The sequence below is a fragment of the Oryzias melastigma genome, linkage group LG16, assembly GCF_002922805.2.
Source record: "Oryzias melastigma strain HK-1 linkage group LG16, ASM292280v2, whole genome shotgun sequence".
Classification (NCBI taxonomy): domain Eukaryota; kingdom Metazoa; phylum Chordata; class Actinopteri; order Beloniformes; family Adrianichthyidae; genus Oryzias; species Oryzias melastigma.
Genome location: NC_050527.1, coordinates 5,000,345 through 5,022,505, shown reverse-complemented (window position 1 = coordinate 5,022,505; position 22,161 = coordinate 5,000,345). Strand labels below are relative to the sequence as shown.

The window sequence follows — 22,161 nt, the reverse complement described above, 5'->3', positions numbered from 1 at the left end:
TTCCCTGTGCAGGCATGAGTTTTTCTCTTTCTGGGTACTTTGGCTTCCTTCCACAATAAAAGCCTCTTAGGTCTTTCTAGGTGTGTGTGGGAGTGATTGTGTCCTCAGCGAGAGACTGACAACCTGTGTGTCCTTCAAGCGGGCGATCCTCTGGAAACTTTAATACAGATGTTCACTTTTCTAAAAGTATAAAGAAGTAGGTCATCATTAGACAAACATTTATAATTTTATTCGTTTAATCATTTATCAGTCTCTCTGTCGAACATTCTTACAAACTGCTTTGTATCACCTCACAACAGCCTCAGCCAGTTTAGTGTAAAGGCAGATGTCATTTAATGTGAATCATTGTCACTAATAATCTACAGTTGTGCTCAGAAGTTTACACAGCCTGGAAGAAATTATAACTTCTTACTCATTGTCCATAGAATACGAATGAAAACACAAAAATATGTTTTCCCCACTCATAGTTAGTGGTAGATTTCTGTTTAATCTCTATTTAATCGAGGGCCAGTGACAGTTAATGAAGTTCAAAAAGTAAGTGTTTATTACAGTTTGTCTTCAAATTATAATGCAATCATCAAGCAAACAAATAAGACACTTAAATATTTAGAGTATGATGAAAATAAGAACAAGATAAGTATAGATAAGTATATTCAGTTGAAAAACAACAATTGTCCAAAAAAACTGTTAATTTCTGTACACAGTTTTGATTTTTTGGTAAAATCCAAAGCAAATTCAAACATACATTTCTGAATGCTAATTGAGATCAAATCTTTGAAAACAAGTTGAAAACAAGACTGAAATATATAATTAAAGGAAGTGAACTTTTAAAATATAAAACCTTTTGACTTTGTTAAACAAGTAGAAAGAATATAAACAAATCAGTTCTCTTGACTCTCATTTGATGATTAATTCTGCTTATAGGATTTGTCAGATGTTGAGGAAATGAATTGATTCAGGGTCTGATCCTTTAATGATTATACATTTTTACAAAGTTTCCAATAAATAAATATAAATATATATTGTCCTGAGGGTGATAATGGTGAAAGGATGTTTACTGTACAAGACATTGTAGGTTATAAATAACACAAAAAATAATGTTTATGACAAATTTGAAAAGGAATAATGTTTGTAGTATCTGTGTTAAACATAATAAATCCCAGAGTTCCTAAAGTGTTCTCTTTTGCTTTTTAAAATAGTATGAATAAAAGAACCAGATTATTAGTTTTTATGTTTGTATTCATTGCTCAAAGAGAAAAAAAACATAAAAACATTTCAATGATTCTCATCAAACATTTCTCTGTGAATAATTTCACCTTTTTTCCCAAAAGTTTAAAGTGCACAGAGGAGCTTTTGTTTATTTACCAACATTTTGATAGACTGGTGAGATTTCCTCATAAATATGGTTTACCTCTGCAGGAAAAAGAACAAACATGGAAACAAAGACAAATAATTTGTGTTTTAAACCAAATTAATATTTCTCCTGTTATGTTCAAGTAGAGCAAAGGAAAGACGACATACATACCTGCAGTCTGAGGAGGAGGATCAGGTTTTCTCTTGTGTCTAAATGTTAATGAAATGTAAAAAAAGAGTAAATCTAGATGATTTTGTGACAGCTACAATAAACAGCTGTCCTAAACAGAAAAACTGAGGAGTAAAGTTTGGATTTGAGAAGCCGGTCTAAAAATGTTGAAATATTTTTTAAATATAAAATTCTTGACCTTAAACCAGCAGAAATGCTGTTGCAGAATCTTGAGACAGACATTCAAAATCTAAAATTTATCAATAAAATATTAAAAATTGTACATTTTTTCACAACAACAGTAGGGATAATTGCATCTACTATTTTACTCACAGTTTTTTATACACAAAGAATCCTCCAGCAGAAGCTGCAGCAACAACAACTAAACATCCAACTACGATTCCAGCAATGCAGCCAGCATAACATCCTGATGTGATATCTGAAACAACAACAGACTGTAAGACTAAACTATGAATAAATACCATTACTATTTATACTGCAGACTGACAACATATAAAACAAGCTTTAAGGTCACTGCTTTGTGTTTCTGTCTGCATACAGAGTTCATGAACAGCTGCTGATGTTCTGTCAGTGATTCATCTGTACGTTCTTCATGTTTGTTCTGGTCCAGTTTGAAGAGGATAACTACTGCTAAAATGTGTGTTAGAGGACAGAGGAGCGGAGTGGTGGCTTTAGAGCACGATTTGAATTAAGAAATACTCAGAATTGCAGTTTTAACCATAAATTATTTTAAATAGATCGTTCATTATGAGAAAAAAATGCTAAAAGAACTTCTTAAAAACACAAAAAATACAATTTCATTGGAGTGAGTCTTCATGTTCTGTCAAAGATTTTTTTCCCCTTAGCTGAAAATGAAGGAGTGACTTAATGAAGGATTATTGTTATCAGGGAAGGTATTGTTCTTGTACAATATTTCAACTTAACTTCATGTATGTGAAGTCAGTGATGAATTTACCTGCTCGAACATGGAGTTCATGTTCAGCTGTTGATTGTTTCTCAGTGACAGTATTCTTTGCTTCACAAGTGTAGGTTCCACTGTCAGAACTTTGTGCCTTTTCTTTGAGGAACTCAGCAGAACTTCCAATGATCTCTGATCCATTCAGTCTCCAGGTGAATGTAGCAGATGGAGTGGACTCAGCAGAACAGATCAACTTGATCTGATCGTTTTCATTTATCAGATCTTTACCTTCAATCTGAACATTTGCTGGTCCATCTGAAAAACACATTTTGTAGTCAAATTGTCAGAACAAACATAAAGAAAATGTATTAATGTTTCATTTGTAGATTTGTTTCACGATATATTTTTACTTACAGTTAACAACAATGGTGAACTTGGCTTCAGAACTGCTGACAGGATTGCTGACCAGACAGACATATTCTCCACTGTTCTCCTTCTTCACAGCTTTGAAAGTTAAGACTGTGTTGTCTTCAGAAAGTGTCACGTTTTCAGACAAGTTCAGATCTGATCCGTCCTTCTTCCATGTTCTGCTGGGTGAAGATCCAGAGGCCTCACAGGTTAAGGTGACAGAGCTCCCCTCAGTGATCTGTTCTGTTGATGATTTGATGGAAACTCTGGAGATTTTCTCTGGTGATGACAATTATATTTTTATTAACAATAATTATCTGGTTATATAACATATGTTTATATACATAAGAAACAACTGTTGATACTGCATACATGTGCAGAGACATTTAGATAAATACCAGACTATGATATATACATTACCGTAAATGTCCAGCTTGATTATTCCTCCTCTATCTGGAAAAACATTAACACTATACTCTCCTCCATCATCCAGGGTCAGATCTTTGAGCTCCAGAGATGCTGTAGATGGAAAAAAGGTGATTCTGTCCTGATAGGCTGGAGGGATCAAACTTGAACCTGATTGGTAGCTGATTATAAGAATTGTGGCATTAAAATTCCAGGTCACTGCATCAAACGGTCCGTCTGCTTCAGTCAGAAATGTTGTGAACATCACAGATCCTCCTACGGGCGCATTCAAAGGACCATCTGGTAAAATTCCAGCTGCTTCTGTTGAACCTAAAGAACATTTTTTTTTTTTAGAAATTCTTCTGATGGCTTTGCTTGAGTTCTTTACATTTACATTCTACCATTAACATTTTTGCCTGTGAGCCTCCTGTATATTTGTATTTTTTTTGTTTTACTTTTTTCTAGTTATTTTAGGTTATATTCTGAAAGTCTTTATGTACATGTGCTGCTCAAGCTTTTATGTTTCTCTACATTTTATTATTTTAGTTAGTATCTTAACTAGATTGTAATATATAAATAACCATGTAGATATCGGTTTGGGTTTTAAGATATAATTAGTACAATTTATTCCAAACAATCAGAAGAGACAACCCTGATGCTCTTTAAGAAACATTGTATTCAAGAAAATTATTTAAAGAAAATTTCGAATTTAGATTAAGAAGTTTTTTTAAATACATTATTTGTTAGTCATAGAATACACATCTTTTATTGAGTAATCTGATTTTTTTTGTAGTTATAGTTTTTAGATTTTTAGTAAGTTTTTTTGGTGAAATAGTTGAAATATGAATATCAGATCAGTATTATAAAACAAACATGCTTTATCTGAATCTGACTAGTGTCAGATGAGGAAAAAATATTTTTGCAAAACAAAAGAACTTTAAAAAGGTATATAGACAGGTAACTTGAATCAGAAAAATACATTGTTTCTATTACTAAATTGTAAAACATTTATATTAACAAAATACAAAAAACGTGTATTTTGTAAAGGCAATCAAATGATGAAAACTTACACATGAAAGCTCCAAGTAGAAAGAGGTAAAAGGCTGCTTCCATTTCATTTCAGCATTGAGCAGAACGGTCTGTTTGTGTCTGTTTTTAACCCACTAATGAGGATGTTGCTGCAAAAGAAGATCACTTTCAACTGTCATCTGAGTGATAGAAGGAAGTAAGATGGGGGAAAGTTCATCTTCTAGTTTGTTAATCATTGATTTGTTGATCTGAACCTTAGCCTCTTAGTCTTTGCAACACTCTAAAACTGAAATATTTTAAGTGCTACAATGCATATCATCCAGCATTTAATAAAAAATAATAAAATATATATGTTTACAAAATATTTTAGAGGAGTCTCCATCAGGGATCTAAATCTGTCCTTTGCTGTTTCTCTGACTCCATCCATCCATCCTCTGAGGTCATGAAGAGGTCGCCAAATGTTTTAAAAGTGTATTTTAAATCTTTTTATGCACAATTTTGGGATGCAGTGAAACTTAAAATTATCACCAAAAAAAAAGGAATCAAAATATTAATTTTGGCCAATGAATGGAGCAGTAGTCTGTTTGAAGCAGGTGGAGGGTGTGGCGGGCCGCAGTATAAGGAGTGTCTTATCGCAAAACAAATATAGTTTCCAACTCAAAAGTTTATTTACAATAAAATGACGTAAATGGTAAATTATATTTACTTACAGCGGGGTCAAAAGCATTGAGTCAGCTACCAATTGTGCAGATTATCCCACTTAAAAAGGTGAGAGAGGCCTGTAGTTTTCATCAAAGGTATACTTCAACTATGAGAGACAAAATTAGAAAAACAAAAAAAAAAACAAGACAGAATTTATTTGTAAATTATGGTGGAAAATAAGTATTTGGTCAATAACAAAAGTTCATTTTAATACTTTGCTATACATCCTTTGTTGGTAATGACAGCAGTCAAATGTTTTCTGTCTTCACAATGTTTTCACAAACTGTTGCTGGTATTTTGCCCCATTCCTCCATGCAGATCTCCTCTAGAGCAGTGATGTTTTGGGGCTATCACTGGGAAACACGGACCTTCAACTCCCTCCTAAAAGTCTTTATGGGGTTGAGGATCTGGAGACTGGCTAGGCCACTCCAGGATCTTGAAATTCCTCCTACAAATTCACTCCATTGTTATCTGGACAGTGTGTTTGGGATCGTTGTGGTGCTGAAAGACCCAGTCACTTTTAATCTTCAATGTCCTTGCTGATGGAAGGCAGTTTTCACTCAAAATCTGATGATACATGGCCCCGTTCATTCTTTCCTTTACATGGATCAGTCGTCCTGGACCCTTTGCTAAAAAACAACCTTAAATCATGATGTTTCCACCCCCATGCTTTACAGTAGGTTTGGTGTTCTTTGGATGCAACTCAGCATTCTTTCTCCTCCAAACATGACAAGTAGCGTTCTTACTATTATGGTTTTATCTGACGATTGGACATTCTCCCAATCCTCCTCTGGATCATCCAAATGCTCTCTAGCAAACTTCAAACAGACCTGCACATGTACTGACTTCAGCAGGAGGACATGTCTGGCCCTACAGGGTTTGTAGTGTGTTACTGATGGTCAGTGTTGGGACTAACGCCGTTTAAGTATAACGGCGTTACTAACGGCGTTATAAATCAAGTAATTTAGTAATCTAACTAATTACTTTCATCCTCGCTGTAACGCCGTTATAGTTACTTCGTGTAAATCGCGGCGCGTTACTTCAAAGTTTGATGATCTTGCTGGAGCTGGGCGCTTCGCACCCGAAAGTTGCTTGTGTTACGCGCCCCAAGTTGCATCAAGATACATGAGAAAATCCGGTTTCTTTTCAAAATATAACCAGTTTTTCACAATAAAATGCCACGATTGACAAATGTGATCATGTTTTTGTATCTAAACAGGCGGTAGACACGGATATAAACATACAATCACAACACAAACGTGCGCGCGCGAGCACAGTGACACACAAAACAGACAGGCACGCACACTTTTTTTTCTTTTTTCACAGACACGTACACACGCAGATCAACGTGGATAGACTCCGGTGCGGAGTGAGGAGTTTCGGGAGTTAATAAAACGACAACAGAGAGACAGAGAGCAGCTCATCTTAGCAGAAACGGGGTAATATTTATAAAACACACAACACAGACAGACACGAGCGCGCACAGATCAACGCAGTGAGCAGACTCCGGAGCGAGTGGGCGGGGCTGCGGGATTTTGGGAGAGAAAAAAGAGATGCAGAGAGCTGCTCCTCTTAGCAGAAATATGGGTTAATAATTGTAGTTTATTAATTTATTATTGTTTTGCACTTTCAGTTTTTTAAGCCATTTTGTTTAATTATAGTTGTAGGTAAGATACTTGAAGTATGTTAATAGTTGAAACGTTTACCTTTTTTGTGTGAAGTTACATTTTTTATATACCACTTGTTGCAGTGTTTTGTGTGATAATTCTGACAAATAAATATTGAAAATTCTTTCCCTAAACCCTCTCTCATGTGTATCCTAAACTTAGACAATATGACTCCATTGGAAAACTATACCAGTATACTATTGTCGGTTATCATCTATTATTGAATGTAATTTATTTTTTTTATTTGTAACGCAGGAAAAAATACAAAATATTACCATATTTAAAGAGTAATTTAAAACGAGTTACTTTTCCAAGTAACTAATTACTTTGAAGATGCAGTAATTGAGTTACTAACTCAATTACTTTTTGGGAGAAGTAACTAGTAACTATAACTAATTACTTTTTTGAAGTGAGATGCCCAACACTGCTGATGGTAGCCTTTGTTACTTTGGTCTCAGTTCTCAGCAGGTCGTTTGCTAGGACCGACCCCCTGAGTGGTTCTGGGATTTTTTTTGTGATCATTTTGACTCCATGAGGTGAGATCTTGCAGGTAGCCCCAGATGGAGGGAGATTATCAGTGGTCTTGTATGTCTCTCATTTCCTAACAGTTGATCTCTTCACACCAAACTGCTTACCTGTTTCAGATTCAGTCTTCCCAGCCTGGTGCAGGTCAACAGTTTTGTTTCTTGTGTCCTTCGACAGCTCTTTGGTCTTGGTCATAGTGGAGTTTGGAGTGTGACTGTTTGAGGTTGTGAACAGGTGTCTTTAATATAGATAACGAGTTCAAACAGATGCCATTAACACAGATAACGAGTGGAGCACAGAAGATCCTGGTGCAGAAGAAGTTACAGGTCTGTGAGAGACAGAAATCTTGCTTGTTTGTGGATGACCATATACATATTTTTTCACCATAATTTGCTAATACATTCTTTGAAATCAGCTGGAATCCAGAATTCTGTGCGCACACACTGACTGAAGCTACAGCTGACTCTTGTGCTTTACCAATTCGGTCTTTCATCACTATAAAATGTTTTTTTTGTCTGATTGTATTGATGTCTGTGTGTGACTCAGTCTTTTTATCAGCTAAAAAGGCTATTAGACTGTGAGGCTGCAATACACCTGCCTCACTGCAGTTTGAATGTCACAAGGCAGAGGGCGCTGGTGAGCCCAGAGAATGTGACACCGCAGCTAAAGCATAATAGAACTAGTGGTAGTAAGTTATGTGCAGCTGTCTTTTATTGTTAAACATAATTTTCTAAACGGAGGATGATGTGTCTAAACTCAGGAAATTGTTTAGACACATCGCTGGTAGTGATATCCTCTGAGACAGAAAAAGAAGACTATTTTAGTTTAGTTTTAGTAGCGGCACACAGACTTCATTTATAAGTAAAAGTAAGACAATAATAACAATTTCGGTGATTATTTTTTCTTTGTTAATGTTTGTAATAAAGAGTGCTGTTGAAATGAAAATTTTAAATAACACACTTTAACTGTCACCATTCAAATTGGTGAATAAGCTACTCTGTAGGTTCATTTGTTTGTAAATCTGTCAGTGCCTCACCAGCTGGGAACCTCGCATGTCACTGTTAGAAATGCATTTTTAACAGGAGATTAATTTCATGCTTCCTCAATTTGGAACAAAAGTGTCTTTTAGAGTAATAAATAAATAAAAATATAAAAAAATAATCATCCACTACTGTTCCCTGGTTGCATTTTTATAACCTTTCTGCAAATAGATTCACTAAACCATTTTCCCTCTTTATCTATTAGCACAGAGAAAAAATAAACAGCTATTTGAACATCAAGGGAAAACACACAAAAACCCACAGCACAATAAGGATGGTGATGACTGGAATAAAACACATCTGTAAGATTGATATCTGCCTTAAAGGCTTGTTTGGAAAATATCAAATTAAAACTGTTTAAAAAAGCAGTTCAGAGGTCTCACTGTTTCTTTGAATAACTTTATTAGAGTTCATCATTAAATTATATTTTAATTATTAATAATACAAATAAAAAATAAAATATTTTAAGTAATATTTATGAAAACAAGAAAAAAAACATTCACATGAGGATTGTTTGAAAAAAAGCAAATGTTGACAAATCTGAAAGTATTTGTACATAATTTGGGTTTCTTTGTAAAACTCATATAGATGCAAATACTTCATACACTTCAAAATATATTAATTTCATAATTTAAAAGTATACCTTACATACATGATTAAAATGAATTTATTACATAAAAAAACTTTTCACAACCTCTCATAAATGGTCAAATCAAAACACTCCAGTTATCTTGATTATCATCTGGTGCTAAGTGGAATTCTGCTTACGGGATTGGTCAGATGAAGAAATATTATGACTACCAGGTGTCTAATAAGTAGATGGATATAAATTGTCCACAAAGTTTCTAATAGTTTTATGAAGATAAATGTTTTTTTTTTTGCTTAGTCTGGTGATGATGAAAGGATATTTTACAAGATGATAGAGTTCAAAAAAGCACAAAAGAAAAAATTAGCAATATTTACGACAAGCATTTGAAATTAATAAGGTTTTACAATTTATGTATCTGTGTTTAATGATAAGAGTCCCAGAGTTCCCAGAATGTTCACTTTGTTTCTTTTTAAACTGAATTAAAACATTGAATAAAAATTTTAGCAATTTTTTTACATTTTGAATGTGTATGTGTGGTTCATTGGCAAATATTACAGCATTTGGATTTATTTAAATCACACATTTCTTGGTAAACAATTTCACCTTACAATGAACAATGTTCCAAAAGCTGTATTTTTGTAAAATAAAAAAGATTAAAACATGTTTTATTGAATTAAGAACATAGTTTGAAATCAACCAAAAATCCTCTATTTATTTACCCTCATCAGTACCTGAAGACATTTTTTCACCTGAAAAAAAGAAAAAAAGATTTCATGTTTTAAGCCAAATAGCTATCAATGAACAACATTGAAAAGCTTAAAATTAATAAAATTAGCAATTGCATAAAATAAACAGAACACTGTACCCCCCCACCCTCTTCATATCTTTAATAAAATAAAATAAAAACTCTACCAAAGCACAGTTTCATGTATGAGATTAAGCATTCAATAGATAATTGGTATGAAGTCATTGGTTGTTGTTGATGTCTGAGCCCCATGATGATTGTAATATATGCCTGGATGTGAGCGATATATGTTTTTATTATAATTATTATAATTATTTTGTGTGTAAAATGTGAATGGGTAATAAGGAGTTGGCTTTCATAAGCTACACCTTCTGCCTATCTCTTTTAAAACTTGTAATTGTTCTTAAGTTCTGTCAAATCAAATATTTTCTAATTCTGAACTGATTGCACGACTGAATGAAGGATTGTTATTAAACTAAGCTAAACCAAACCAAACCAAACTCATCTAAACGTGTGTGAATTCAGTGATGTTTTTACCTGGTTGAACATGGAGTTCATGTTCAGCTGTTGATTGTTTCTCAGTAATAATATTCTTTGCTTCACAAGTGTAGGTTCCACTGTCAGAACTTTGTGCCTTTTCTTTGAGGAACTCAGCAGAACTTCCAGTGATCTCTGATCCATTCAGTCTCCAGGTGAATGTAGCAGATGGAGTGGACTCAGCAGAACAGATCAACTTGATCTGATCGTTTTCATTTATCAGATCTTTACCTTCAATCTGAACATTTGCTGGTCCATCTGAAAAACACATTTTGTAGTGAAGGTGTCAAAACAAACATCAAACCAATAAAATATATTCATATGTCATTTGTAGATTTGTTTCATGTTATCTTTTTACTTACAGTTAACAACAATGGTGAACTTGGCTTCAGAACTGCTGACAGGATTGCTGACCAGACAGACATATTCTCCACTGTTCTCCTTCTTCACAGCTTTAAAAGTTAAGACTGTGTTGTCTTCAGAAAGTGTCACGTCTTCAGACAAGTTCAGATCTGATCCGTCCTTCTTCCATGTTCTGCTGGGTGAGGATCCAGAGGCCTCACAGGTTAAGGTGACAGAGCTCCCCTCAATGAACTGTTCTGTTGATGCTTTGATGGAAACTCCAGAGATTTTTTCTGGTGATCAAAATCAAAATTTTTTAAAACAAAAATTATCCTTAGATCTATCATGTGTGTTTTTTTGTCTTTTTTAATATACACACATAAGAATAACTTCAGTCTGTAAACAAAACAATCACAAGGACAGAACAAGGGAAATTACAATTACTGTTGTGAACATGAAAGTGATTTAATCAGGAGGAAACTGGAACTGTGGGAGAACTTCAAAATGGCTTCATGGAAACAATCCTTGAGAAAAATGAATAAAAAGACAATAGAATTTGTTGAAAGGTTATGTTTTTGTTCATGTGTTTGAATCAAATGAAGTTATTTGGTAATGTATAACTAAACATTCTTCCAAAGTTATTAAGACAGAATCAAATGAAGAGCAGGACTAATGTAACTTCATCTTAAAATGTAAATCAACAAATTCAAACCTAGTGTCTTTTTTTGGAAGAATATGTTGCAAACATATATAAAAACCCAGTAGTGTCTGAAATGAAAAATATGTGCAACTTGTGAACAACTGTTGTAGATATTTAGATAAACTAGATAAACGTCAGCATCAAATATGTAGAAAACTCCAGCTTGATTCTTCCTCCTCTATCTGGAAAAACATTAACACTATACTCTCCTCCATCCTCCAGGGTCAGGTCTCTGAGCTCCAGAGATGCTGTAGATGGAAAAAATGTGATTCTGTCCTGATAGGCTGGAGGGATCAAACTTGAACCTGGTTGGTAGCTGATTATAAGAATCGTGACATTAAAATTCCAGGGTTCAGTCAAACATGTTGTGAACATCACAGGTCTTCCTACAGCTGCATTCAAAGGTAAAATTCCAGCTACTTCAGTCAAAAGAGTATCTTAAACACTTCTCTGATACCTTTGTTCGAGTACTTTCTGTTGAATTTTACCAGCTCTATTTCAGGCTAAACTTTTTATATATTTATGTTTGTTTGAATGGATTGCTCGTTGGAGTGGATGGGAAAAAAAGAGAAGAAGAAGAGAGTGTGATTTTAGAGATGGGAGATAAGGATGAAAGGGAAAAGAGAAGGGTTACTGTGACGGAGATCTGTTCTGTTGACACTCTGGTGATAAAAATTTGTAAAGCTGTTTTTTTTCTTATATAAAGCTGGTGTTTGTAGATATATCTACAAACACTATATAAAATGAATTTCTGCTGTATACAGTATAAAGAAACATGAGGACCGTTAGTCTGTGAACAAATCATCCACTAAGACAAAATAAGTGAAATCACAACTTAAATGTTATAAACATGAAACTAATGGGGTGAGAAAAGCAAGTCACCGTAAAAATAATCATTTAAACTTACGTAGAACGGAGATTGATACAGATGGAGATGTTTCATTTGTCAGCGTTCTGCTGTTGAAGGCCTGACAGCTGTAATCTCCTCTCTGACTGAACTGTATGTTCCTCAGTGTGAGTTCTGGTCCAGAATCAGGAAGTTTAGTCCCATTCACAAACCATGTAAACTGGGCAGAAGGTCTAGAATCAGCCGAGCAGCTCAGACTGATGTCTGACCCTTCCTCATAGAACTCTTGTGATGGAGACGCTGACATTTTGGTATTTTCTGGACCATCTGGTTGTACAAAGAAAAGCAAATAAAAGGTCATAATTTAGTTGCTCAGCTGCTGTCACGTTACTGTGACACTGCGCACTACAAATAAAATAGTCAGCTTTTTGTGGTAAATTGATATAAACCAACAAAATAACTAGAATAAAGTGCTAAAAATCAATTGAATATCTATTGTGATCATGGTGTAAGTAGGATAATAGTGTGCTTTGTCAGAAAATAGGGCATGCTGTGAACCCGTGGAACCGCCCAACGGAGAGCGGAAGACGGAAGTGTGATTTATTTGCATTAATAAATATTAACGCATTGATTTTTTTAAATGAATTTTGCGCATTAACATGTTAATGTTAATAGACCTAATAAAAGCATGAATTGTTCACAAACTTTAAAAGCAAAATCCACAAATTGCTATTTTTTTTGTTTAAATCAAAAACAATAAAGAGTGACTTCTGCTTTTAAAAAAATACTAGACCGGTTGTCTGCATGGACATCATATGAAAAACTGAGGATGAAGGTGAAGAACTCACAGCTGACTAAGATGTTGACTGGATCACTGATGCCTTCACTGACAGGATTAAACACTCGACACCTGTATGATTGTTCATCATAGCGAGTCACATCGACTACAGTCAGAGTGGAGCCTCCATCAGTGATCTGAACTCTGTCACTGGATGTAACCTCAGAGCTGCTGTTCATCCAGATGAAGGACAGCGAGGAACCAGAGGAGGAGCAGGTCAGACTGAAAGAGCTGAACTCAACCAAGTCTGAACTCTGAGGAGTTACTGTTACAGAGAAGATTGGAACTGTGGGAGGAAATCAAAAATAGAGGTCAGAGGTTTTAGAGATAAAGTCAGAGAGGCCAGACTGAGACAGTTCGGACATGTCTAGAGGAAAAACAGAGATTAAATTTATAGAAGGATGATGAGTTTAGAGCTGTCAGACAACAGGTTGTTTGTGTGAATAAATCAGATGGTTATTTGATATTAATTATATAAATATTCTTCCAAAATTCTCAAGAAAGAAAGAGGTTGAAAGAAGAACTTATATAACTGTGCAACAACAAATTTAAAACATGTTGTCTAATGTCCATTTTTGTATCTGTTGATAATTTATACAGAGGTATTTAGATAAAAATCAGCATCAAATATTTACATTACCATAAATGTCCAGCTTGATTCTTCCTCCTCTATCTGGAAAAACAGTAACACTGTACTCTCCTCCATCATCCAGGGTCAGATATTTGAGCTCCAGAGATGCTGTAGATGGAAAAAAGGTGATCCTGTCCTGATAGGCTGGAGGAATTAAGCTTGAACCTGATTGGTAGCTGATTATGAAAAATGTGGTATTAAAACTCCAAGTCACTCCAAGAAATGGTCCATCTGCTTCAGTCAGAGATGTTGTGAACATCACAGATCCTCCCACAGGTGCATTCAAAGGACCATCTGGTAAAATTCCAGCTGCTTCTGTGAAACCTGGAGAGAAAAATATCTTCAAAACTTTTCTGATGCTTCTGTTTGAGTTGTTTCATTGCATTCTACCAGCTGACTTTTGATTTCTCCAGCAGATTTTATTTTTCACATTTTTTGGTGTTATTCTTAGATATAATAATAAAACTATTAAAACTTTATGATCTTATCAACTTTGGTATTTTTACATGTATGTATAGAGTAAATATAAAATGCCTTCCTCCTAATTTAATGAAAAGATACATGAAAAGAAAAACAAATTTAATCTAAAAGGACATAAAATATTTATTAAACCAAAACACAGAATTCTGCTAAAAGAGCAATGTGTATCAGTATATGGAGTTAATAAATGGAATAAATTGAGCATAGAAATTAAAAATTCAACAACAGTATCAAGTTTTAAAACATTAAAAACAGTATAATCAGTGACTATCTAATACAAATGACAATTACTCATCCCCCAGGTATGATGTTCATTTCTCACTGGTTGATGTTGTAATTATAAAATGTTGTTTTTTTTTCTTTCCTCTTCTCTTGTGGTATACTAAATCGGCTAAATGCTTGTGTATCTTTCTTTTTTATTGATTGATTTATTGATTTGTTAAAAGGGGAAGACGAAATAAGTTTTTCTTCTTTTTTAACACTTTTCATTTTTTTTTACATCATGTTTGAGTTTACAACTCAAGTTTATATTGCATGTTTTTACTATTAATTATAAATGAAAAAAATAATAATAATCTGAATAAGTTCTGTAGCTCAATTTCATTATATAGATTACAGTATAAAAGGAATCTGTTTGGGAATTTAGAAATATTTAGCCTATTTATATTTAGAAAAACCCGGACTCAGTTATTTGCAAAACACTTGTATTTAAGTTAAAATTATTCAAGGGGAAAAAAGGGTATTTAATTTAAGATGTTTTTAAGAAATTCTGTGTTTGTCATGAAACTTTTTTTTATTTTAGAAATCAAAGTTTTGTCCGTTAGCCTCTAGTTTTTATATGTTTGGCATGTTTTCATATGAATATTTTGGGTTGAAAATATTAGCTCTAGATGTATTAAGTCAGTTAAACTATTAGAAAAGGAACATGTTTTATGCAAATTAGTTGACTGTCAAATGAAAGAAAAAACTCTTCAAAAGAAACATTAAAACATTTGAAAGAAGAATAGACTGATAACTGGAATCAGAAAATTGCATTTTCTGTTATTAAATTGTAAAACTTTTGAATAATGCAAATATATAGAGTGGTATTTCGTCAAACTGATCAAATGATAAAAACTTACCTGTGATGGCTCCAAGTAAGAAGAGGTAAAAGGCTGCTTCCATTTTATTTGCGTGTAGAGCGGAGCACAATCTGCCAAATAAAAGAACTGTTTCCTGGTATGTACGTGATTAAAAGGGAAAAGTTCACCCTCTAGTTTGTAGATCATTGATTATTCATCTGAACTTAAACCATTCTGGCTTTGCTGTGTTTTATAGCTGAAATATTTTAAGTGCTATAATGGAAATATTTCATTAGTGTATTAAATATATATACACACTACCTTTTAAATGTGTTTTTTTCATTTTTTTTTAAAAACTTGTATTGTCCAACAGCTGAGCAAGCGGGAGGGGCACTGAGAGGACATCAACTTTTTGCTGGCAGTGATGTCCAAGCACCCCCCCACCAAGGGTCCTACATGTCTAAGGGGCAAGTCCCAGAAGGGGCAAGTCCCAGAGACAGATCCCAGCTCCCGCCCCCAAGAACCTCTCCTGTGGGTGCACTGGTCAGGCACTAACGGGACCGAGGCAGCTGGACCAGCCGCGGCCACCACCGAATGTATCAGTGGAGACCACAACCCGCCAAGACCCCCCCCCGGTCCCGTGCCTAACGAGACCTCCGCTCCACACGGACAGCGCCCCTAGCAGACAGGGCCAACTGGCCCAACCCCCCACGCACCCCCAAGACCCCGCCGCAAAGGCTGGCACCGCCCAGAGCAACGCCGGACCCCAAGAGGATCTTAGGTGGTGAGAAGATGCCTGAGGAATGGAGGAGAAGTGTGATGTGTCATTTTTAAGAATAAGGGAGATGTGCAGAGTTGTGGTAACTACACCAACCAGCTGGTCACATTTTGACGAGAAGGGTACCCCCAGGCCAAAGCTTCAAGTTTTGACGCCGAGGGTCCTTTAGCGATGCGTTAATCTGACGAGTCGGGAGTAAGAATGTGTTGCATAACCAGTCTGTTGCAGGACCACACAACCACACTCACATGCACGAATAGGAGAAATTTCGAGTCACCAATTAATCTATAAAATATGTTTTTGGAAAATGGGAGAAAATCAAAGTCCCCAGAGAAAACCCAAATATGCACAAGGAGAAGATGTAAACTCCACACAGAAAAGTCCTAGCTTAAATTTGTACCAGAGCCTTCTTGGTGTGAGATGAGAGCGCTAACCACTGTTATAAAGCCTAAAGCAGTATTTTAACAGGGATCAACTCTTAGTTGTTTGGAAACTCTGTTCCAGTCCTCAGAGAAACCAGGAATTATACACTACTGTGGAATGAGAACAGCTGAAATTGTTATTTTTGACTATTGACTTTTGATTGTATTATCCTGTATAAACCTCCTAAAGGTTCAGATACAGCTCTCATGAAAGTAGACATCAGTAGATATCACAACACGTATTCTGTCTTTTTGAGATTATCATGTCCATTGTTTTGTCCCATTTTATTCTTAGATTTGTTGCTCAAGTAAAGACTGTCTGTAAAAAAGTTGTGTACCTGTAGAGAGATTTACAGCAACAAATCTAACTTCAGAAGTTATGAAAATTCACACATCACAATACATTTTTTTTTACAGTATATTATTTATATATTTATTTTTTACAGCTGCATGTCTTTACCACAGGAGGGAGTCATTTACCTGCAGAAATAAACACTATGTGAGAGGTTGTTGTTATAGGTGGGACAGTGACTCAGAGGGATGTCCTTACTGTACAAGTAATGCTGATTGTATGCAATAGACTCGCATCATAACGAGTTGAAACTCTGGCAATCTGGTTGTTATTTGGATCTCCAGCAGGATTTAATTTATGGCGATTCTAAAAATATTTGTCCTTGCTGTGGCCTTAAAAGGTATTTAAACATTCACTTTAAAATGAGTTTTGTGTCTTAAACATCAACAAGAAATCTTTTTTTTTTCTTGTCTCTAATGAAAGAACTGCTTTATTTTTAGGTTTAACTGAAGCAGCTGGGATTTTACCAGATGGTCCTTTGAATGGATCTGTTGGAGGATCAGTGATGTTCACAACATTTCTGACTGAAGCAGACGGACCATTTACTGCAGTGACCTGGGGTTTTGGTGTCAGTACAATAATGCAGCACACCACGACTGGTAATTTAACTAACCCAGCCTATGAAGGCAGGATCACCTTTTTTCCATCTACAGCATCTCTGGAGCTCAAAGATCTGACCCTGGATGATGCAGGAGAGTATAGTGTTAATGTTTTTCCTGATGGAGGAGGAACAACCAAACTGGACGTATACGGTAAACAGCCGCTTTAATCACACATTGATTCAAACATTAAATCATTTTGCTTTTACCAGCTGGGAGCTTTCTGTGTGGTTTGCATGTTCTCCTTGTGCATGTGTGGGTTTTCTCTGGGAACTCCTCCTGCAGTCCAAAAACATACTTCACAGGTTGATTGATGACACAAAGTTGTCTCGCGTGTGTCTGTGTGGGGTTGTGTGGTCCTGCAACAGACTGATGACTTGTCAGGATCCAGGCTCTGTGGGGGTCACTAGACTGCAGGCAAACTATATCTTTGTTTGTCTAAGTGTGTGTGTGTAAAGATTTGTGCGTACATGAAGAATCATCCCTGTTCCTTATGATAGCTCCCATGCACACATTTTTATTTTCTCCCACAGTTCCAGTCTCCTCTGTAACAGTAACTCCTCAGAGTGCAGACTTGGTTGAGTTCAGCTCTTTCAGTCTGACCTGCTCCTCCTCTGGTTCCTCGCTGTCCTTCATCTGGATGAACAGCAGCTCTGAGGTTACATCCAGTGACAGAGTTCAGATCACTGATGGAGGCTCCACTCTGACTGTAGTCGATGTGACTCGCTATGATGAACAATCATACAGATGTCGAGTGTTTAATCCTGTCAGTGAAGGCATCAGTGATCCAGTCAACATCTTAGTCAGCTGTGAGTTCTTCATCTTCATCCTCAGTTTCTCATATGATGTTCATGTAGAAAAAAGGTTTATTTTACTTAAAAAAAAATATTTTGTGCTTATCGATTGTATAACCAAAATATTAGCAATCTATGGATTTAGTTAAGAAAGTTTTAGGGAAAAAAAATGAATATTTGACCAAAAAATCTTAAAATTAAGAACTATAGAATAAACACTTCTGTTTTACAACTAAATTATGTTCCTTTTTATTTGCTTTTCTATGTACACCCAGATGGTCCAGAAAATACCAAAATGTCAGCATCTCCATCACAAAAGTTCTATGAGGAAGGGTCAGACATCAGTCTGAGCTGCTCGGCTGATTCTAGACCTTCTGCCCAGTTTACATGGTTTGTGAATGGGACTAAACTTCCTGATTCTGGACCAGAACTCACACTGAGGAACATACAGTTCAGTCAGAGAGGAGATTACAGCTGTCAGGCCTTCAACAGCAAAACTCTGACAAATGAAATGTCTCCATCTTTATCAATCTCTGTTCTACGTAAGTTTAAACAGTTTTTTTTACTGTGAATTTTGTTTACTACAAGAACATACAATTTTATTTTATGTTTAATTTACTTACAAAAGAAATACATATTCAGTTCCTAGTACTTTATTCTTGCTATTTTTGTTGTTTAGAGATCACTTTTTCCCAAAAAGAAGACTATTTGATCCGTGGTCCAGTGCCATATTGTACAGATACATTTTACCTGGTAAAACATTGTAATTAATCATGATTAATCATAGCACAAAAGTGCGATTAATCAGACTTTTTTTTGTAATCGATTGATAGCAGTTGTTGGGATGAGTAGACAGATCCCAGAGCGGAGTCAGATGAGATGGATAGCAGTGAAGGTTTATTAGCCTCACACTAAGAAGAAAAACGAAGGGATGAAGACTGGTAGTGGAGGCAGGGAGCTAAGCCAACGAAATCTTTACTGGGAACCAGGAAGGAGTCAAACTGAATGTAAATAACCTGGCAGGTTGGAGGAACAGGGAGAGGCTTTTATAGGTGCAGAAATTAAAGATGGGAAGCAGGTGTGCAAGGACAACAGGTAGTGAAAGCCACGCCTCCTGCCCCACGCCACCCTGTAGAAGCACAAAGCAACAACACCAAATTCAACAAAGAAAAATATCACTGAATCATAACAGCAGTAATTAAAAATAAATGTTCTAAATGTAGAGTTTCATGTGTGATTTCATATTGGGATTATTCGCAGAAAATAAGTTGTCGGCAAATACTGAGACTAAAACCTATTGCGATTGTCAAGAATGACTCTGAAAGATTTCTATATTATAAGTCCAATGAACCAGGCCAACAAACATCCCAGACACACACGCACTCTTATAGATACACACATAGGAATTCCATACATGGGCATAACGTAGCAATGAGGTCAGCTGTTGCTAGGGAGTTGCTAAGCAAAGAAAGTCAGTTCTACAGGAGATGGCACGAGATGTCACGGAACTAATCCATATAAGGAGTTGTTTTTGAGCACAGAACTTTAGACAAAGAAATTCCAGCTTGCTGGACACACCCCGGTGCACACAGACATCCTTCATACAAAGTTTTCCAAGACACACAAACATAATCTTGTAAATATTTTCAACAGCGATTAATTGCCATTAATTGTTTCCATGTTTTCGATTAATTAATTATTTTTTTAATCGATTCCCAGCCCTATTTAAAAGACATATACTGTTGCAACCACTGATGTGGCTGTTGACCCCTCTTCATCCTCATTTTCTGTATTGTCTTAGAGTGTGATTGTTTCTGTCTATCTTGCTGCGTATTATGTTTGGAGTTTTATGTTCTGTAAAGCAGGAAACTGCTGAAAACCAGTTTTAAACTGAGTCAGGCCCGATTGTTCTAATCATTTCCTGTTTAATACATTATTGAATTGAAAAAAAAGCTAATATTGAAAGAAAAAAAAAAACATGAAAGCTGCTCAATACATTGACATGGGATTGAATGAAATATTTTTCAACAAATCTAGATTTTCAACGCATAAAAATATCCAATTCAGGACAAGGAAAATCATTTTAACTGGTTCTATTTTCTAAAACCAAAAGTCATGGTTTGATTAAAAGACAGACTGTATATTGTGTATTTACCCACAAATGTTAACATCTCTAACTTAAGTGAAGAAAGAACAAAGTCCTGAACAATGATATATTACCAACAAGTGGATACGTTTCAACGTTTTTTCTGTCAGTTTTACTGAAGAGAGTTCAGTTACAGAGGGTGTTTTTCATAGTTAAGGACAGCAGAACTTTTAAACAAACTCTTTTACCTACCAGGATGAAATCTTTCCTGGATAAGAAAAAAACAGTCAACACTATTTAGTCTGATTAGTTACAGCAACAGCTACAGTGTTGTGTCCTAAAAATGCCTGTTTTATGCAAAGTTGTCAAACTAAAATTGCTTTATATTTCCCCATTCACTAGAGTTCTTTAAAGATGGTGATGCTAAAAGCTTCTGCCATCAATTTTGCAGAGGGAAGTACAATTAGAACTAATCTGAAATGTCTCTCTGCGAACAACATCACTCCTGTAGAAATGAGAGAGAACATATTTCAAATCAGCTGAATCTACTGGTTTAGCAAAAACAGGCTGATGTCCATGGAAATGTGCAAATGATGCTTTTCATGTCAGAGAGAGGTCCTCAGATTCCTGATGGTCCTGGAGCTTCTTGGTCAGGATGTTCAGGAGATCTTTCTGGTTCCATGTCTTTTTACCAAAGTTTCATACAATCTATCCTCACATTTAACATTACAGCCTGGTTTGGTTCACTCAGTCTCACGCATCATAATACCCTCAACAATATCTTTAAAATTAGCAGTACAATGATTTGACAGCAGCAGGAGTCACTCATATTCATTTACAATAACAGAGTCCTTAAGAAAGGAACACAGATCTCCACCAACAGCTCACATACTCTTCATACACATTACCATCTCTTACTTCAGGTCCATTTTATTCAAAACTAAGAGAGCCACAACCAGCTTCATTCTTACTTCAACTCACCTGCTAAATAGCTGATAAAATTTAACTGTAACTGATTGTTGGTTTATGTTTTTTTAGTGTTTTTTGCTGATTTTACTGATTGACTTATTTATATCTGTTTTATGTATTTATGCTGATGAATGTAGTTTAACAAAGTTCTGCATGTCTGAGCCTGTACTTGTGCTGATGTTTGGGGTATGTGTTGTTATTATTTTAAAATGATTATACTTTCTTATCACCAGAAAAAATCTCCGGAGTTTCCATCAAAGCATCAACAGAACAGTTCATTGAGGGGAGCTCTGTCACCTTAACCTGTGAGGCCTCTGGATCTTCACCCAGCAGAACATGGAAGAAGGACGGATCAGATCTGAACTTGTCTGAAAACGTGACACTTTCTGAAGACAACACAGTCTTAACTTTCAAAGCTGTGAAGAAGGAGAACAGTGGAGAATATGTCTGTCTGGTCAGCAATCCTGTCAGCAGTTCTGAAGCCAAGTTCACCATTGTTGTTAACTGTAAGTAAAAATATATCGTGAAACAAATCTACAAATGAAACATTAATACATTTTCTTTATGTTTGTTCTGACAATTTGACTACAAAATGTGTTTTTCAGATGGACCAGCAAATGTTCAGATTGAAGGTAAAGATCTGATAAATGAAAACGATCAGATCAAGTTGATCTGTTCTGCTGAGTCCACTCCATCTGCTACATTCACCTGGAGACTGAATGGATCAGAGATTATTGGAAGTTCTGCTGAGTTCCTCAAAGAAAAGGCACACAGTTCTGACAGTGGAACCTACACTTGTGAAGCAAAGAATACTGTCACTGAGAAACAATCAACAGCTGGACATGAACTCCATGTTCAAACAGGTGAAAACATCACTGACTTCATACATTTGATACATGAAATCTGTGCTTTAGGAGAGTTCATTTTTTCTAAAATATATATATATATATATGTATATATGAGAGGCGTTTACAGTGGTTTATTATTTTATCATTATTTTGTGCCATCTCTGATTTTTAAGTCAGAATCGAAGCATTTCAATTTTGTAGATTGTATTAATGTTTTTTTATGTATTTTTATTCATAAACAATAATAATTTAACTTCCTTTCTGACATTTTAAAAAGGATTGTTTCATGATTTGTTGTGAATAAAAGCTGATTAATCTATAATATT

General features: G+C 35.4%; 3 protein-coding genes across 4 annotated transcripts in view; 1 reads left to right on the top strand and 2 right to left on the bottom strand.

The window, feature by feature from the left end:
* Positions 1–146: 146 nt before the first annotated feature.
* LOC118599828 (carcinoembryonic antigen-related cell adhesion molecule 1-like) lies at positions 147–5,655 on the bottom strand. The gene is made up of 7 exons (XM_036215957.1): positions 4,325–5,655; positions 3,270–3,584; positions 2,856–3,128; positions 2,499–2,756; positions 1,856–1,961; positions 1,526–1,563; positions 147–1,413 (listed from the first exon to the last, which is right to left on the bottom strand). The coding sequence occupies exons 1-7, from the start codon at positions 4,365–4,367 to the stop codon at positions 1,358–1,360; spliced, it is 1,089 nt and encodes a 362-aa protein (XP_036071850.1). The 5' UTR covers positions 4,368–5,655; the 3' UTR covers positions 147–1,357.
* A 3,431-nt stretch (positions 5,656–9,086) lies between these two features.
* Positions 9,087–15,174, bottom strand: LOC118599827 (carcinoembryonic antigen-related cell adhesion molecule 5-like). The gene is made up of 7 exons (XM_036215953.1): positions 15,048–15,174; positions 13,456–13,770; positions 12,826–13,101; positions 12,038–12,304; positions 10,451–10,723; positions 10,089–10,346; positions 9,087–9,555 (listed from the first exon to the last, which is right to left on the bottom strand). The coding sequence occupies exons 1-7, from the start codon at positions 15,088–15,090 to the stop codon at positions 9,518–9,520; spliced, it is 1,470 nt and encodes a 489-aa protein (XP_036071846.1). The 5' UTR covers positions 15,091–15,174; the 3' UTR covers positions 9,087–9,517.
* A 1,572-nt stretch (positions 15,175–16,746) lies between these two features.
* Positions 16,747–22,161, top strand: part of LOC112143804 (carcinoembryonic antigen-related cell adhesion molecule 1) — a 10,239-nt gene continuing 4,824 nt past the window's right edge. The window contains exons 1-6 of one of the 2 annotated variants that reach the window (XM_036215951.1): positions 16,747–16,879; positions 16,980–17,291; positions 17,672–17,947; positions 18,208–18,474; positions 21,221–21,493; positions 21,593–21,850. In XM_036215951.1, the coding sequence (XP_036071844.1) occupies positions 16,837–16,879; positions 16,980–17,291; positions 17,672–17,947; positions 18,208–18,474; positions 21,221–21,493; positions 21,593–21,850 (1,429 nt within the window). In that variant the 5' untranslated portion in view covers positions 16,747–16,836. The remainder of the gene's footprint in view (positions 16,880–16,979; positions 17,292–17,671; positions 17,948–18,207; positions 18,475–21,220; positions 21,494–21,592; positions 21,851–22,161) is intronic. The other variant, XM_036215952.1, reaches the window with a different exon arrangement.